This window comes from Electrona antarctica (assembly GCF_951216825.1).
Source record: "Electrona antarctica genome assembly, chromosome: 18".
NCBI classification, from domain to species: domain Eukaryota; kingdom Metazoa; phylum Chordata; class Actinopteri; order Myctophiformes; family Myctophidae; genus Electrona; species Electrona antarctica.
In genome coordinates this window covers 42,954,801-42,972,878 of record NC_136799.1, presented here as the reverse complement: position 1 = coordinate 42,972,878, position 18,078 = coordinate 42,954,801, and the positions used below count along the sequence as shown (strand labels likewise).

Below are 18,078 nucleotides of genomic sequence, written 5' to 3'. Positions count from 1 at the left end.
TGGGCTTGTGATTGGTTTTGGCGCGGGAGAAGGGAAGAAATGTGTGTGTGCTTTGTGACTGAGTTTGCAGAAGGCAGGTTGGTGTGTGATGATATGGCGCCGATGTGTTAGTAAAACATTACCGTCACTTTATAAGTGTTTAAGAGTTGCTCATCTGATTGAGTGTGAACAGTATTTGCAAGACTGAATTCCAGAAGTGCTGTGATTATTATTACTGCAGTAAGTAAGCCTACGGCGGAAGACCGGCAGTTGCCGCCTACTGTTATTATAGCCTCAAGCTAGCGAGGCTAATGGTTAGCGGGAGAAGACACTAGTGTTCTACACCGTGAACGTCGGGAACAGAAAGACTTTTGGACACAACGTTCGTTGGGAGAGTACAAAGACTGCTACTAAGAACCAGATAGCGCACCCTGCGACCAGGAAAGCTGGGTGCACCTCTGGCATCGTAGGACGTGGGTAAAACCAGTCGTCTGTCTTCTGGAACGGTGTAAAGAACGTCTGTCAACTTTAGCTCTCCACATTGCGTGGGGTGAACCATAGACATATAACTAACCTGGGAAACGATCGAGGCTCACGCGAGTGAACAGTGAAGAGGTGTTTCCACTCCAGTGCACAACAACAGGCCTGCAACGGGGGTTTGTTTTGATAATATTATGCCGGCTTTTTATTTGTTTATTTCTTAAGTGGGCCCACTATTGTACAAGGTATATTGGTGGTTGTGTAATTCTAAGTCCATCCTCAATATAAGGGAATTGAAAGTATTTCCTGTATTTAGTAAGTACTTTAAAATATTGGATATTGTCATTTCATTTATTTAGGTAGAGTAAAACGTTGTGGTTTAATCCATAAATATAGTGGTGAGTTAAAATAATAGTTACTGCTAGTTCATTTGATTTACTGGTATATTAAAATACTTGAGGTTTAATATTGTCAGCTTATAGCCTATTTAATTTCTAAAGTACATTTAAAAGGGTGATTCCAAGGGTACCTGGTTGACAGTTTCTCACACATTTTATTGTCTTACAATTCATTTGTTGCTTCATGCACTCGGAGCTCCTTTAGGGAAACTTAACAGAGGTATTTGGGTTGAGCTCACCTTGTCGTCTTTTTAGTTCCTTTATAGGGACAGGAGTATAGTTGGTGTTTTTCTGACTTACAAGTGGGTTTGGGTTTTGATTTTGATTTTTTAATCTAAACATTTGAAGTGTCTGGTCAGTTTTATGTATTTATTTTTATGGTGAATAAATACACAATTATTTACAATAGTTTACCGTCGGCACAAGGAAACAAGTCCCCAATTTAAGCAGCATTATGTACATCAAACAGGTCATCATCCAGGGGTTCCGAAGTTACAGGGACCAAACTGTTGTAGACCCGTTTAGCCCAAAGCACAATGTCATTGTTGGACGAAATGGGTCAGGAAAAAGCAACTTTTTCTATGCCATTCAGTTTGTGCTCAGTGACGAGTTCAGTCACCTTCGTCCGGAGCAGCGACTGGCCTTGCTCCATGAGGGAACTGGGCCCCGTGTCATTTCCGCTTTTGTGGAGATTATGTTTGACAATTGTGACAACAGGCTGCCGATCGACAAAGAGGAGGTGGCCCTCCGCCGTGTCATTGGTGCCAAGAAGGACCAGTATTTCTTGGACAAAAAAGTAGTGACTAAGAACGATGTCATGAACCTGTTGGAAAGTGCTGGCTTCTCTCGTAGTAACCCGTACTACATTGTCAAACAGGGAAAGATCAACCAAATGGCAACGGCTCCTGATTCTCAGCGTCTGAAACTGTTGAGAGAAGTGGCGGGGACCCGCGTGTACGACGAGCGCAAAGAGGAAAGCATTTCCCTCATGAAGGAGACGGAGGGTAAACGAGAGAAAATCGACGAGCTGCTCAAGTACATCGAGGAGCGCCTCACCACCCTGGCGGACGAGAAGGAGGAGCTGGCTCAGTACCAGAAGTGGGACAAGATGAGGAGAGCCCTGGAGTACACCATCTACCAGATGGAGCTCAACGAGGCCCGCGCCAAACTGGACCAGTTGACTTCAAAGAGAGAGAGCTGCGGAGACAAATCCAGACAGCTGCGTGACGCTCAGCAGGACGCCAGGGACAAAGTGGAGGAGACGGAGCGCGTGGTGCGCGAGATGAAGGCGAAGATCTCTGCCATGAAGGAGGAGCGGGAGCAGCTGGGGGCCGAGCGCCAGGAGCAGATCAAGCAGAGGACCAAGCTGGAGCTGAAGGCCAAAGACCTGCAGGACGAGCTGGCGGGCAACAGTGAGCAGAGGAAACGCCTGTTGAAGGAGCGTTCGAAGCTGCTGGAGAAGATCGAGGAGAAGCAGACGGAGCTGCAGGAGACGGAGCCCAGGTTCAGCATGGTGAAGGACAGAGAGGAGCGGAGCATCGCAAGACTGGCCCAGGCCACGCAGGAGAGAACAGACCTGTATGCCAAGCAGGGTCGAGGCAGCCAGTTCACCTCCAAGGAGCTGAGAGACCAATGGATCAAGAAGGAGCTTAAGTCCCTGGATCACGCCATCCACGACAAGAAGAGACAGATCGAGACCATCCACAAAGATCTGGAAGACACAGAGACCAACAAGGAGAAGATGGTGGAGCAGTACAATAGACTCGATCAAGATCTCAATGAAGTCAAGACTCGCGTTGAGGAGCTCGACAAGAAATACTATGAAGTGAAGAACAAAAAAGACGAGTTGCAAAGTGAAAGAAACCACCTGTGGCGTGAGGAGAACGCGGAGCAGCAGGCCCTGACGGCCAAACGGGATGACCTGGAGAAGAAACAGCAGCTCCTCAGAGCTGCCACTGGCAAGGGTATTCTGAATGGTATCGACAGCATCAACAAGGTCCTGGAGTATTTCCGCCGGAACACAATCAACCAGCATATTGTCAATGGATACCACGGCATCGTCATGAACAACTTTGAGTGCGAGCCTGCTTTTTACACCTGTGTGGAGGTGACTGCTGGTACTAGGCTGTTCTACCACATCGTAGAGACAGACGAGGTGAGCACCAAGATCCTCAGTGAGTTCAACCAGATGAAGCTGCCTGGAGAGGTCACCTTCCTGCCCCTCAGCAAGCTGGACGTCCGGGACACGGCCTACCCGGAGACCAACGATGCCCTTCCTATGATCAGCAAGCTGCGCTACAGTCAACAGTTTGAGAAGGCCTTCAAGCATGTGTTTGGGAAGACCCTGATCTGCCGCAGCATGGAGGTTTCCACGCAGCTCGCCAGAGCCTTCGCTATGGACTGCATCACTCTGGAGGGCGACCAGGTGAGCTGCCGTGGAGCTCTGACAGGAGGCTACTACGACACCAGGAAATCCCGCCTGGAGCTCCAGAAGGACATGAGGAAGGCCCAGGAGGAGCTGGGCCAGCTGGAGGCCAAGCTGAACGAGAACCTTCGCAGAAACATCGAACGCATCAACAACGAGATTGACCAGCAGATGAACCAGCTGCAGCAGATGGAGACGCAGCAGAGGAAGTTCAAAGCCTCCAGAGACGCCATCCTGTCAGAGATGAAGATGCTCAAGGAGAAGACGCAGCAGTCTGAGAAGACCTACATGCCCAAGCAACGCAGCCTGCAGAGTCTGGAGGCCAGCCTGCACGCCATGGAGTCCACCAGGGAGTCCCTGAAGGCCGAGCTGGGCACAGAGCTGCTGTCTCAGCTCAGTCTGGACGACCAGAAGCACGTCGACGAGCTCAACGACGAGATCCGCCAGCTCCAGCAGGACAACAGGCAGCTTCTGAATGAGAGGATTAAGCTGGAAGGCATCATGACCAGGGTGGAAACATACCTCAATGAGAACCTGCGGAAACGCCTTGACCAAGTGGAACAGGAGTTGAATGAGCTGCGAGAGACGGAGGGAGGCACGGTGCTCACCGCCACCACCTCGGAGCTGGACGGCATCAACAAACGTGTCAAAGACACGTTGGCGCGCTCCGAAGAACTGGACATTCTGGTGGACAAGGCGGAGAGCGAGATCAAGGAGCTGGTGAAGAGCATGGACCGCTGGAAGCACGTGGAGAAGGAACACAACGATGTCATCAACCAGGACACCAAGGAGCTGGAGAAGATGACCAACCGCCAGGGCATGCTGCTCAAGAAGAAGGACGAGTGCATGAAGAAGATCCGAGAGCTCGGCTCGCTGCCGCAAGAAGCCTTCGAAAAGTACCAGAAAATGACACTTAAACAGCTGTTCCAGAAGTTGGAGCAGTGCAACACGGAGCTGAAGAAGTACAGCCACGTGAACAAGAAGGCCCTGGACCAGTTCGTGGACTTCTCGGAGCAGAAGGAGAAGCTGATCAGGCGTCAGGCGGAGCTGGACCGCGGCCACACCTCCATCATGGAGCTGATGAACGTCCTGGAGCAGCGCAAGTACGAGGCCATCCAGCTCACCTTCAAACAGGTGTCTAAGAACTTCAGCGAGGTATTCCTGAAGCTGGTTCCTGGGGGCAAAGCCACACTAGTGATGAAGAAGGGGGAGGCAGAGGGAAGCCAGTCCCAGGAGGATGGTGAAAGTGCTGCCGAGGGCTCCCAGAGCAGTGTTCCCTCTGTGGACCAGTTCACTGGAGTCGGCATCAGGGTGTCGTTCACAGGCCAGCAGGGTGAGATGAGGGAGATGCAGCAGCTGTCTGGCGGTCAGAAGTCTCTGGTGGCCTTGACTCTCATCTTCGCCATTCAGAAGTGTGACCCCGCCCCCTTCTACCTGTTTGACGAGATCGACCAGGCCCTCGACGCCCAGCACAGGAAGGCCGTCTCTGATATGATGGTGGAACTGGCAGGCAACGCCCAGTTTATCACCACCACCTTTAGGCCTGAGTTGTTGGAATCAGCCGACAAGTTCTATGGAGTCAAGTTCAGAAACAAGGTGAGTCACATCGATGTGATCTCAGCTGATCAGGCCAAAGATTTCGTGGAGGATGATGCCACCCATGGTTAAGACCTCTGACCTTTTCCCATCCTCACCACAAAGACTCTAAATCGTTCATCATCGAGACAGGACTGTTAAAAAACCAAATTTAAAAAGGCGTGTAGTGTTAGTATAGGGTTGTTCCTACTTCCTCCCCCTCTGTCGTTCCATAGAATTGTAAACTTACTATAGAACTGATGTAAATGTTGATTTCCATACACTGAAACCATTCCCTCATCTGTAGAGGTCCTGTTGAGGGATATCAACATTCTGTTTTGTTTTCCAGTTTCCAGTTCCAGTTTAAATGTGCTGTAATCTGTAATCCCACTATTATAATAGGGTTTTGAATTGGGGATATAATGACTACAAAGACCAAGACACACAAAAATAATGCTGGGTGGGAGGGTTTATAATCAGGAGTGGGGATGTGTCTTTCTTTTGCCACTTGAGTGATTGTTCACTTTGCGCTTGCAACGCAAAGCTTTAATCCATTTAGGACTTAGAATCGGTCATCTGTTCCAGTTTTTTTTTTTTGTTGAGGGTGAGTTTTAATGAGCAGCTCAGCTCACCTTGTTTTAAATGTTTCTTCCCTCTAGTGTTTTTACTGTCAACGATTTTCTGCTTTTTTGTATGTTCTTTTTATGCTTGTTATGAAACTAGAAAACGGTAAAACATTACCGTAATTTTATAAGTGTTTAAGAGTTGATTTTGAAGCTCATCTGAGTGTGAACAGTATTTGCAAGACTGAATCCCAGACAAGTTCTGTGATTATTATTACTGCAGTAAGTAAGCCTACGGCGGCAGTTGCCGCTTACTGTTATTATAGTCTCAAGCTAGCGAGGCTAATGGTTAGCGGGAGGAGACACTAGTGTTCTACACCGTGAACGTCCGGAACAGAAAGACTTTTGGACACAACGTTCGTTGGGAGAGTACAAAGACTGCTACTAAGAACCAGATAGCGCACCCTGCGACCAGGAAAGCTGGGTGCACCTCTGGCATCGTAGGACGTGGGTAAGACCAGTCGTCTGTCTTCTGGAGCGGTGTAAAGAACGTCCTGTCAACTTTAGCTCTCCACATTGCGTGGGGTGAACCATAGACATATAACGAACCTGGGAAACGAGGCTCACGTGAGTGAACAGTGAAGAGGTGTTTCCACTCCAGTGCACAACATCACTAACAGGCCTGCAACGGGGTTTTGTTTTTGTTTTGATATGCCGGCTTTTTATTTGTTTATTTCTTAAGTGGGCCCACTATTGTACAAGGTATATTGGTGATTGTGTAATTCTAAATCCATCCTCAATATAAGTTAATTGAAAGTATTTCCTGCATTTAGTAAATACTTTAAAATATTGGGTATTGTCATTTTCATTTATTTAGGTAGAGTAAAAAGTGGTTTAATAGTGGTGAGTTAAAATAATAGTTACTGCTAGTTCATTTGATTTACTGGTATATTAAAATACTTGAGGTTTAATATTGTCAGGCTTATAGGCTTATTTCATTTCTAAAGTACATTTAAAAGGGTGATTCCAAGGGTACTTAGTTGACAGTTTGTCAACACATTTTATTGTCTTGCAATTCATTTGTTGCACCCTTTAGGGAAACTTAACAGAGGTATTTGGGTTGAGCTCACCTTGTTGTCGTCGTACGTTCCTTTATAGCAGTGGTAACCAACCGTTTCAAGCCCAAGAGCCCATTTTATTCCCAATTGTAAGCCATGATCTACCACTAAAATGTGTGTAAATACTGATAGGTATATAATGAATGCCTAAATATTAAAACAAATGTATTCAAAATATATACAGCTCCATCTCACTGAATTAGAATATTTTGTAAAAGTTAATTTTCTTCTGTAATATAGTTCAAAAAGTGAAACTTTCATATATTCTCAATTCATTGTGAAGCATTTAAAACCTTTTTGTGTTTAATCTTGATGATTACAGCTAATACAAATCAAAAAAATCCTATCAATTAATTAGAATATTTTACGAGACCACTAAAACATTTTTTTTTAAATGAGAAATGTTGACCATCTGAAAAGTATATTAATGTATGCAGTTACTACTTGGTCTGGGCTACTTTTGAAGAAATGATTTCATCAATGGGGTGTGGCATGGAGGTGATCAGCCTGTGGCACTGTTGAGGTGTTATGGAAGCCCAGGTTTGCTTTGATAACAGCCGTAAATTAATCTGTATTTTTCAGTCTTATGTCTCACCTTCCTCTTGACAATATAACATAGATTATCTGTGGGGTTCAGGTCAGGCCAGTTGGCTGGTCAGTTAAGCACAGTAATACCATGGTCAGTACACCAGTTACTAGTAGTTTTGGCTCTGCGAGCAGGTGCCAAGTGCTGCTGGAAAAGGAAAATCAACATAAAGCTTGTCAATGTACAGAGGCACACAGTGCTGTAAAATATAATAGATATTCCAGCAGCACTTGGCACCTGCCCACAGAGCCAAAACTGCTGATTTATGTTATGTGCATGGTGTTGGTCCACTGACAGTGACAAGTTAACAACGGTTTCAACACAGCCATCTTTTTAGAGTAGATTGTGCTTCAGTATGTTGACAAGCTTCATGGAGATGCTAATTTTCCTTTCCAGCTCGATTTGGCACCTGCCCACAGAGCCAAAACTACTAGTAACTGGTGTACTGACCATGGTATTACTGTGCCTAACTGACCAGCCAACTGGCCTGACCTGAACCCCACAGAGAATCTAGGTTGTATTGTCAAGAGGAAGGTGTGAGACATATAACAATACAAATTAATGTACGGCTGTTATCAAAGCAAACCTAGCTGGGCTTCCATAACCCCTCAACAGTGCTACAGGCTGATCACCTCCATGCCACGCCCCATTGATGAAATAATTTATTCAAAAGTAGCCCAGACCAAGTAGTAACTGCATACATTATTATACTTTTTAGATGGTCAACATTTCTCATTTAAAAAAACATTTTTTTTTAGTGGTCTCGTAAAATATTCTAATTAATTGAGATAGGATTTTTAGATTTGTATTAGCTGTACGCCATAAGCATCTAGATTAAAACAAAAAGGTTTTAAATGCTTCACTTTATGCACAATGAATTGAGAATATATGAAAGTTTAACTTTTTGAATTATATTTCAGAAGAAAATTAACTTTTACAAAATATTCCAATTCAGTGAGATGGAGCTGTATATTATTATCTTTGTTGAGGCTTTTTTTAATAAAACAAAACGCAAAGGACATGAAATGAATTGCTTATATAGCACAATATTTAGTTTCTCAGTTTGATGAATAGGCCTATTCACATTTACAGATGTTCAAATGACAAATGCATACATGACAATATATTTGAACAGTTATGGTGACAGAATCAGATACAATACTCTCAGGGTCAGCCCACCTTTAATGAGACTGCTGTGACTGCACATTATCTGCGAGCGTTTTGAAATCTGGTTCATAGTTAGTGATTTCCAGTCTGACTGTCTGAGGCTGTCAATATGTGAGTCAGTCATACGAGTTCTAAACTTGGAGTTTATTAAGTATTCACATTTTGACGTGTTTGAATACGTTTGTATCAATGCTTTAAATTCCTCCTTGTTTTTATGGTTAGTAAACAAGCAGTCCGCCGTGACATTCAGCAATTCTTTGACAGCTGGTGGATGGAAATTAAGCTAGCCGCGGAGGAGAGCGTTTCCGGGAATCTGTCCGTCGCGGAGGTGGAGCTTCTTTTCCATCCACCAGCTGTCTAAAAACTCGGAAAAGAATCTGCGGACAGCTTCTTCTGTCCGCGGCTGTCGTCCGTTTTGTGGTTCAGTTTGGGCCGCCGGAACGCTTCCGGTCAGCAGCCACTCATCCGCTGTGAACGTATGGTCGTGATTTTGTAGGAATAAAGTTCAGTACTTTATACAACACTATTTCATAGATAATGTGATGGCATAGTTTTTCATAGTTTGTATTATTTGTGTTGTGACGTTGATTATGATGACATGAGTTAGAAACGTCTTAAATCTCATGTTAAAAACGAGAGTTCTTCATGGGTTTCTCCGGTGTTGCCATGTCCGCTTGTTATAAGCGACTTTGGTCTTGTAATTCAGTAAAGTTGCTTGAAAATATTGAAATGAAATGATTACTATATTTACCCAGGGTATCTGGGCTAAGCTCAATAACTTGTTTCCAGCCAGGCCCTGCTCATAGAACACATTTCATCGTAGTGGTTCAATGCCTTGTTCAAGGGCACTTCAGCGGTGGTAATTTTAACGTGTCGGACAGCTGATTCGAACTGGCTGACCTTCCGGTATCAAGACCGCTCTGCAATCCGTTCGGCCACCGCTGCCATCATTGACAGGTTAGGTTGCGTTTTTCGGGGCTTGTTTCTGAAGTGTATGCTTATTTAGGCTTGTACCCTAATGTTGTTTAAACCTGTGATTCTGCTCAAACATTGTCATAAAGCCAAGGACCCCCATGTATTTGTGCACACGGACCCCCATCTGAATGTTCTGTGCCAGGTTTTTATTTTTTATTTGTATAAAACAACTATTTGGGAAAATATCTGATCCTCAAGCTCACAACGATGCATTGTGAGCTTGTAGATCTGCTATTCTAAAGTAGCTGCCGATGTCTTATAGTCTTAGGCCCAGGCCACACTACTCTGGATCTTTTGCAAAACAGATATTTCCGTCCTCCGTTTTAGAAGAAATGCCCATACGACAGAGATATCTATGTCCACACGCAAACACAGAAATGCATTGAACACAGGATAAAATCACTGCAGTATAGCAGGTTTCAATTGTAGGCTATATTAATATTTGATTTTATATTTACACTTCAATCATATTTTTGAATGAAGGAATATAAGTACCACATTTTAAAAGCCACCTAAATTGTGAGTGGAAGTGGAACATGTTTCTTTCATTGTCTGTCAGCATGTCACATGCAATATGTGCGTAAATCCAAATCCCGACTCGACTTTTCTCTCCATATAATTAAAAAATGATAGACACTTTACCATTTCTCTGGCGACTTGGCAAGTCCTGCACAGAAAATAATAGCAAGAGTCAGACCTATAGAAGTGTCGCGTCCACAACCAGTTGTGAGCTTGTAGAGTGGCTATATTTTCCAGGTATAAAGTATAATAAATGTCACGTTATAATGTAGGCTAACACAAATACATGAACCTGTGTATTGGCGCCCTCTACTGAAAGTGACGTCAGACTTCGGTGCTCTATAAAAGTTCACGCGCGCACATTGTCGGCATGCAGGCACAGTGACAACGGAATGCAGTCAAGGGTGCGCCCTTTATTACCAAAACAGGAGAGAGATGTGCCATATATGCGCATGGCGACACACTGTATACTTTCTTCTCACCAACCACGCTATTTGATCCGATTCCATTCACACCTCTCTCTCTCTCTGCACCCTCTCTCTCTCTCCTCGCATGACCATGACCATGAAATGGAGAGCACGATATAGTTTCACATGCGGCTATGCACGCACCACAGCACGCATAGACGTGTTGGTGTAGGCTACTGCGCAATGGCATTTGGCCTGGGTCCTTATTGGTAGGTTAATATCCACAGTTTATCTGTAGCGGTCCGCAATTAATCTATTGTTCAAGCTTCGCACTCAGCACCATAATACAAATGAAATCACCAGGGACTAGTAAGCTGATATATTTATTATTGGATGCAGCAGAGCAGAGCCTTTGCTCGCTGCAGTTGATGCAACATATGATAAGTTGTTAACTTATATATAAACATGAACAATCAGATTGATATCCATGTAGTTTCCATGCAGGCACAAGCTGCATTTCTCACCTAATTATAGTAAAAATGATATGCGCTAATAAGCGGTGACATCATCGTTTCTCAAAAGCTCTGTTTCGCATGACTACACAGCTCCACTGATCCGGATATTTTCGAAAATCTTCACTTATTTATCCGTTTCCAAAAACCTCCGTTTGAGTGTCCGAAAACGCCGTTTGCGTGTGGCTGAAAGGCCCAAACGCACAAAATAATGTGCGTTTAGCAAAAGATCCATATACTTGTGGCCTGGGCCTTAGTATATAAATATTAAGTATTATAGTAGCTCATTTGTGGAGCAGCTTCTTTTCATAGACCTGATTGCTTATTTCTCTCACACAATCTGGCAACACCGGTTGTTACAGACATATATGCTGGAGACGAGAGGTAGGTGTCGCCAGATTATGTGAGAGAAATAAGCAATCAGGTCTATGAAAAGAAGCCAAGCACCAAGTCGCTTATAACAAGCGGACATGGCAACACCGGAGAAATCCATGAAGAACTCTCGTTTTTAAAGCTGATATAGACAAGTTTCCAGTGTTTGTACACATAATTCAAATAGCTACACCCCCCCCCCTCCCCCTGTCATTCTATAGACGCCTTAACAGACGACGTCACACTGATAAGCAACAGCATGCACGTGCATTAAGGCAGCAGAAAAACACCACCTCTCATAAGATCAAAACTTTTAGATGCTGTTTTTATCCAAGTGTGGAGGAAGAATGATTAGGATTTTTATTGTGATCTCTCGCCCTTGAAATATATAATCCATTGGTTTCTGTTGTGTGTGAACAATAATAGCAATTCAAAACAGTTGTCCTCAAAACCACACCTCCAGTCGCTGTCATAAGAACGGGAGGTGCGCTCATGATCATGGCAGCAGAGCCTGGTTGTCCATGGCTGCACGCGCACCTGCAGCCCATCAAGTATAATTTATGATTCGTCCCGCGATAGTGTCGCGCACGCAGAAACGTGATGCGATGTGAGCTTGTATATCAGCTGTTCTCTGTGTGCAGTAGGCTACTGTTGCGCTTTGAAGTATAAATGTCTCCTAGGGTGCATTTCACTAGCCAACACACAAGAGGAGGTTGAATTAATTGAAACCAGCGCTCCCCAAAACAACAGGTTTGGAGATCTGTTGGGAATTGATTACATGAAACTAGCCCAAACATTTAGACTCTCGTAGAGGTTTTTTTCGATTCTGACGAATCTCTCAACGAGAGTCTAAACGACGAGGTCCCCTTTAAGAGGGCACGTGTTTACGTTTCTGCCTCAAAATCACTCTTACCTTGTACAAATGCAAAATCTAAAAATAATCAAGATTGCCCCACATGTCCGGAGGGTGTACGGAAAACAATTACTTCCATAGCGACCGTAGTTTTCAATAAAAAAATATTTTAATCCACTCCGTCCATACTAAAGTCCATACTCTGTCTCGGAATCTGGCGGCCATCTTGGTTTTCTCTCCATTGTAAATGCGCAACAGAACCCTGGCCACTAGGGGCGCGGCCAATGTTCTGTTGCGCATTTACAATGGAGGAGTATGGACGGAGTGGATTAAAATATTTATTTTATTGAAAACTACGGTCGCTACGGAAGTAATTGTTTTCCGTACACCCTCCGGACATGTGGGGCAATCTTGATTATTTTTAGATTTTGCATTTGTACAAGGTAAGAGTGATTTTGAGGCAGAAACGTAAACACGTGCCCTCTTAAAGGGGACCTCGTCGTTTAGACTCTCGTTGAGAGATTCGTCAGAATCGAAAAAAACCTCTACGAGAGTCTAAATGTTTGGGCTAACATGAAACAGTCACCCGTGCGCCCAGTCCCAATGTTTGTAAACAAATAATTGGTCTATTGGCCGAGCCAGGTCACTTCAGGCTATGGGATTGTTGTCAGCGGCAGCGGTGGCCGAACGGTTTGCCGAGCGGTCTTGTTATCGGAAGGTCGCCAGTTCGAATCCCCGGACCGGCACGTTAAAATTGCCACCGCTGAAGTGCCCTTGAGCAAGGCATTGAACCCCTACCATGAAATGTTCTATGAGCAGGGTATGGCTGTAAACAAGCATCTCGAGCTTAGTCCATTCACCCTGGGTAAACAAAGAACTTTTCTTTTGCTTTGCTTTGTTGCTGCTGGGAGGGACGCTATATGGATATTGTGCTCGTATGGCTAAATATTACATTAAAAAAATATGAATTTCTATCTATCTTAGTTACAACAATGACTGATTTTACATGTTTTTTTAAGGGTAACTAGCATAATCACAATATCACACGACTGACAGACGAGTCCCGCAAATGAGGAAGTAGCGGAGGAGACTCAGTCACTGGCTCTCAATTAAATTCTCTTTTATTTGTAATCGTGCATATAAAACATATATTGCCCCTCAAATGCCCCAGCCACTACAGCATCGTGCATGTGAACTACTCTGTCCTCGGTTATTCATTGCAATGAAGAAAAATCGCTATGATTTCGCAACAGCTTGTCACCGTTGGCGAGCACGGGTTGAATTGAATGCATGCTTCAAGCCGGCCGGACCACCCAACCATGCGCTATACATAGCGATTCTCATAATTTCAATAGGCTTACATATTAAATCATAAACATACTATTTCACATGAACAATGGTGAAACTATGATATGGCGATAATATTATACATTGCAATTAAATCGCATTGCGTTTTCATTATAATACTGCTGGGTTGAACACACCGTCACAGCCTCACGCTGCAATTGGCTAAAAGTTTAAATCCCCTCTGACGTCCCGACTAGTAAACTGTAGTGGATATAAACAGTGCATTCAGCCAGAGGGGGCCAAAGGGAGAGTGTGCTGTTGCAGGAGAACACCTCAGCATCCTAATATAGGGAAAGATAGAGGGAAAAAAGGCCAAAAAATACATTTATATATATTTTAAATTTTGGCTGAAAACTTGTCTATATCACCTTAAGACGTTTCTAACTCATGTCATCATGTCAACGTCGCAACACAAATAATACAAACTATGAAAAACTATGCCATCACCGAAGGGTTCTCTGCCATCCACTGGGGCAGTATCTCTTTAGCTTTCCTGTTCTGTAGAGTGAGGAAGAGAGCCATTTTGTTTGTCAGTTTCATGTTATTTGATTGATTGATTGAAATATTTATTAACAGTTTGCAGAATTACAGTACATTTCAAGCACAAACTCAATACAAAGACTGTTAACTGTGAGTGGACGACCCAATTAAGCATTACACTTGTTTACAAGAGGGTCAACCTTGTTCAATTCATCAAAACATTTAGAGACGTACAAATAGACACTTCTATATAGACAAAGAACAGAACGGGAATTCATCACATTGAGAGATGCATGTTATGTTGGTTGGAAGTTCTTCACCTAATAACTAAGTTTGCTTATATGTGGAACTATGGTATAGTTTTAGCCTGCTTATTTTAGTTCATGTTTTTCTATTGCTTGTTTGTACTGCAGGGCTTCTTCATCTTTGTCACTGATAACAAACTATCCTTACACCTGGGACAAACTGAATCCATTCTCTTCGGATCAAAGTAATCTCAGCAAGGCAGATGGCTTCTTGGTTAGAGTGGGTGACAATATTATCTCACGAAAAGATGCAATTACCTACCTAGGTTCCATCCTGGAGGCTACTCTTTCCGGTGATAAAATGGCCACCAACGTAATCAAAAAAGTCAATCAAAGAAGAAGATTCCTTGTTTACAGGATCTCCTCACTGGTCAACAAAAACACCTTGAAGACCTTAACAGGAGCCCTCGTACAAGGTTTCTTTGACTATGCATGCACCTCTTGGTACCACAGCACCTCAAAGGCCCTTAAAACAAGGCTCCAGACCTCCCAAAACAAACTGGTCAGGCTCCTACTTGGCCTCATCCCCCGAACCCACCTCACCCCTGCCCACTTTGACAGACTGGAATGGCTTAGGGTCGGCGACAGAGTACAGCATCTTGCAATGGGTCTGGTCCACAAGATTCGATACACCACCACCAAGATACCCATGTACCTGTCTAAATACTTCCTTAATGTTAACGAAGTCCACAACACCAGAGGGAGTGCAACAAACCATGTACAACCCAGATTCGGCACAAACAAGGGACTAAATTATTTCCGCTCCTATGCCACCAAAATGTGGAACGCCCTACCAACAGTCATTAAGACATGTGACTCCCTTGACTCCTTCAAAACCGCTCTCAAAGGGCACCTACGGACGGCTGCAATTCGAAACTGGCCCCCGTAAAATCGGAATCCCCCCCCCTTGGTTTTCCCCCTCACTGTATGTTTCTTTTCCCTTTTTACCTCCTTTATGATGAATTCCTGTTCTGTTCTGTTCTTTGGCTATATAGGAGTGTCTATTTGTATGTCTCTAAATGTTTTGATGAATTGAACAAGGTTGACCCTCTTGTAAACAAGTGTATAATGCTTTATTGGGTCGTCCACTCACAGTTAACAGTCTTTGTATTGAGTTTTGCTTGAAATGTACTGTAATTCTGCAAACTGTTAATAAATATTTCAATCAATCAATCAATCAAAGAAACTATTTGACATCGAGGAGTGTATTTCTTCATGAAGAAGCCAGTTATTAGGTGAAGAACTTCCAACCAACATAACATGCATCTCTCAATGTGAACATAGTGTTGTATAAAGTACTGAACATTATTCCTACAAAATCACGACCATACGTTCACAGTGAATGAGTGGCTGCCGACCGGAAGCGTTCTGGTGGCCCAAACTGAACGCGGAAGTGTTGGCTGCATAGAGCCCATTCCTGGTGGAAATGATTATTGATGATCATGATTTGTTTCCGCCAGATCTTCCATAGTCAGAGTAGAGTAGTCACTGCTTGCCTGTGTAGGTATACTAGTGAGTGAGAGGCTGCTCTGTGGGTTTGTATACTGTTCTGTTCTGATATGCATGACTATTATGCACAAGTTGTGCATCACAACACGGGGGTTACCGGAGATAGCGGTCAAACAAACTCTGCAGTTGATGGCCCAACACATGTCTGGGGCCATCACTGCTGAGCTATTCTAAATACACGTTCTGTGTATTGGTAGTGATGGACTGGCTGCCTGTCAGTCTGACACGCGCTCACTCCGGGATCTACTTGAATGGCTTGTGTGAGCTACTGGTAGCTCGCGAACCCCTGGTTGGTTACCCCTGCTTTATAGGGACAGTTAGGGACAGGAGTAGAGTTGGTGTTTTTCTGACTTACGTGGGTTTGGGTTTTGAAGTTTAACATTTGAGGTGTCTGGTCAGTTGTATCTATTTATTTTTATGGTGAATAAATACACAATTATTTACAATACTTATCAACACAGGTTGACATTTACATAATTAAGGTGATACTGTCAGGGGTAAACATACAGTCACATTATAAAATCCAAAGCTATAAGTTATAGCTAGATTGTTTTAAGAGTTACAAGTCTGAACTCAGGCGCTGTCTATTAAGGTCGAGCACCAAGGCAGCGTTACACACGCACAGGCATGCACGCGCAGTCGCGCACATGCATGCACACACACACACACACACACACACACACACACACACACACACACACACACACACACACACAGAGGCATGCACTTGACATATGACATGAGCGCATGCAGGCGCACACACACACACACGGGCATGTGCATTCAAGCATGCACACACCAACGCACGCACCTGGTCCTCTTCTTCACTGAGGCTCAGAGGACTCAGGTTTCTTGGACAGTCTGGATACTACAGAGAAGGAAATAGAGAATTATAACAAATTATGTTCATATTTGTTATTTGTGTTAACCGCACCCCGGCCCCTACCTTATAAGGTATTTCCTGTACCATGTCCTGTTCAGACAGGCGTGGGGGGCTTTGGGGCAAACCATCGTCCTCAGAGGTGGCACCGGACTCTTCCATTCTCTTGGCGGGGGGGATCAGCAGGGGGGGCAAGCCCAAACGCATGTTCTGCTGCTGTAGTTTCAGCTGCAGCCAATCAAAAAGAAGCAGAGTTAGAGGTGGACAGGGGTGTGCACCAATTACACTGATTGGCAAGTTATACTTTTGTTTGGAGTCACGCACGCATGCACGCACTGACCTGCAGTGCACGTACTCTCCCTCCATGTAGGCTCTCCTGAGATAGAACACAGGTTGACTGCATGGAGCTCTGTGATAGGTCCGTTTGGAAGATGCTGTCATGTGACAGTGCCCGGGAACTCAACGTTGCTGAACCCCTGTTGGAACAACATGATTGGCTGAATGGAACTAGTATAGTATAACATAGCAGATATAGCATAGTGGAGTATAGCATATTATTTAAATTTGAAATAGGGGGCATATAGAAGTGGAACGCAAATAGGATCATATTGATGATTGTGAGGCTCACAATTAATGACACACACACGCACACACTTCATTGGTACCGGTAGGCTACACCTAGGCGCACGCACGCACACACGCACGCACGCACACAGACACACCTCAAAGTCGTAATCTGAGTCACACACGTTACCGCATTGAAATTTGTTCTCCGAATTTGACACAGCTCTTGGAGTGGTGATCGGGAATCATTAGTTTATTTGACCCCCAATCCAACCCATTGATGCTGAGTGCCAAGCAGGGAGGCATTGGGTCCCATTTTTACAGTCTTTGGTATGACCCGGCCGGGGATCGAACCCCCGACTTCCCAGTTTCAGGACGGACACTCTAACCACAAGGCCACTGTCTGGACCCAGCCCCCCCTGTTGCCCTCACATATTCAAGTGCAAATGGCACCATGGTTACCACCACGGTTACCGTCTCACTCACAGCGGCTCCTCCTCTTCTGAGTCGTACGATGGACACGCCCCCTGTCCCGCCGTCATGACATCACTGCTGATGTCACTGGTGGACTGGCTCTGTTTGCCGGCTCCGGGCTCCACCTCCTTCCTCCTCAGGCGACCAAACAGACGGCTCCGCAGCTGCTTAAAACGCCCCTTCCTCTTCCCTGGTGCTACGACGCAACGTGGGCACAATGTGACAACGTTTACTTATTGCAATATCTGAGGAATTGTGTCATATAATCTATGTCAAATTGTCAGGTAGACACCTTGTATGTCCAAAACAGTTACATTTCAAGAAATGGGGGGGGGGGGGGGGACTGTGTTCCAAAACTTCCTATATGGATCCAATGTTTATTTTTGATTCCATGTCCACGTGGTTACATGTGTAGCCTCCCTACACATGGATACATTTACACTGTGTATTTTACCGTACATGCACCCAGATTCATCAGCTGCTACGAGAACATACTGTACTGTTCCGCATGTGCAGTGATGTGCATGTGCGAGCGTCTATGTGCATGTTAGTCCAGTAATAATGTAATTTGACCTCTAACTAATTGCAAA

At 44.5% G+C, this 18,078-nt stretch overlaps 1 protein-coding gene across 1 annotated transcript; it reads left to right on the top strand.

Annotated features, from left to right (window-relative positions):
* Positions 1-202: 202 nt before the first annotated feature.
* Positions 203-6,391, top strand: LOC306942319 (structural maintenance of chromosomes protein 3-like). Its single transcript, XM_079528157.1, has one exon. The coding sequence runs from the start codon at positions 1,312-1,314 to the stop codon at positions 4,948-4,950; it is 3,639 nt and encodes a 1,212-aa protein (XP_079384283.1). The 5' UTR covers positions 203-1,311; the 3' UTR covers positions 4,951-6,391.
* Positions 6,392-18,078: the final 11,687 nt, after the last annotated feature.

What these genes read in the sequence shown, in the direction of transcription:
- LOC306942319 (XM_079528157.1), top strand. Translation starts at nt 1,312, where the DNA reads ATGTACATCAAACAGGTCATCATCCAGGGGTTCCGAAGTTACAGGGAC.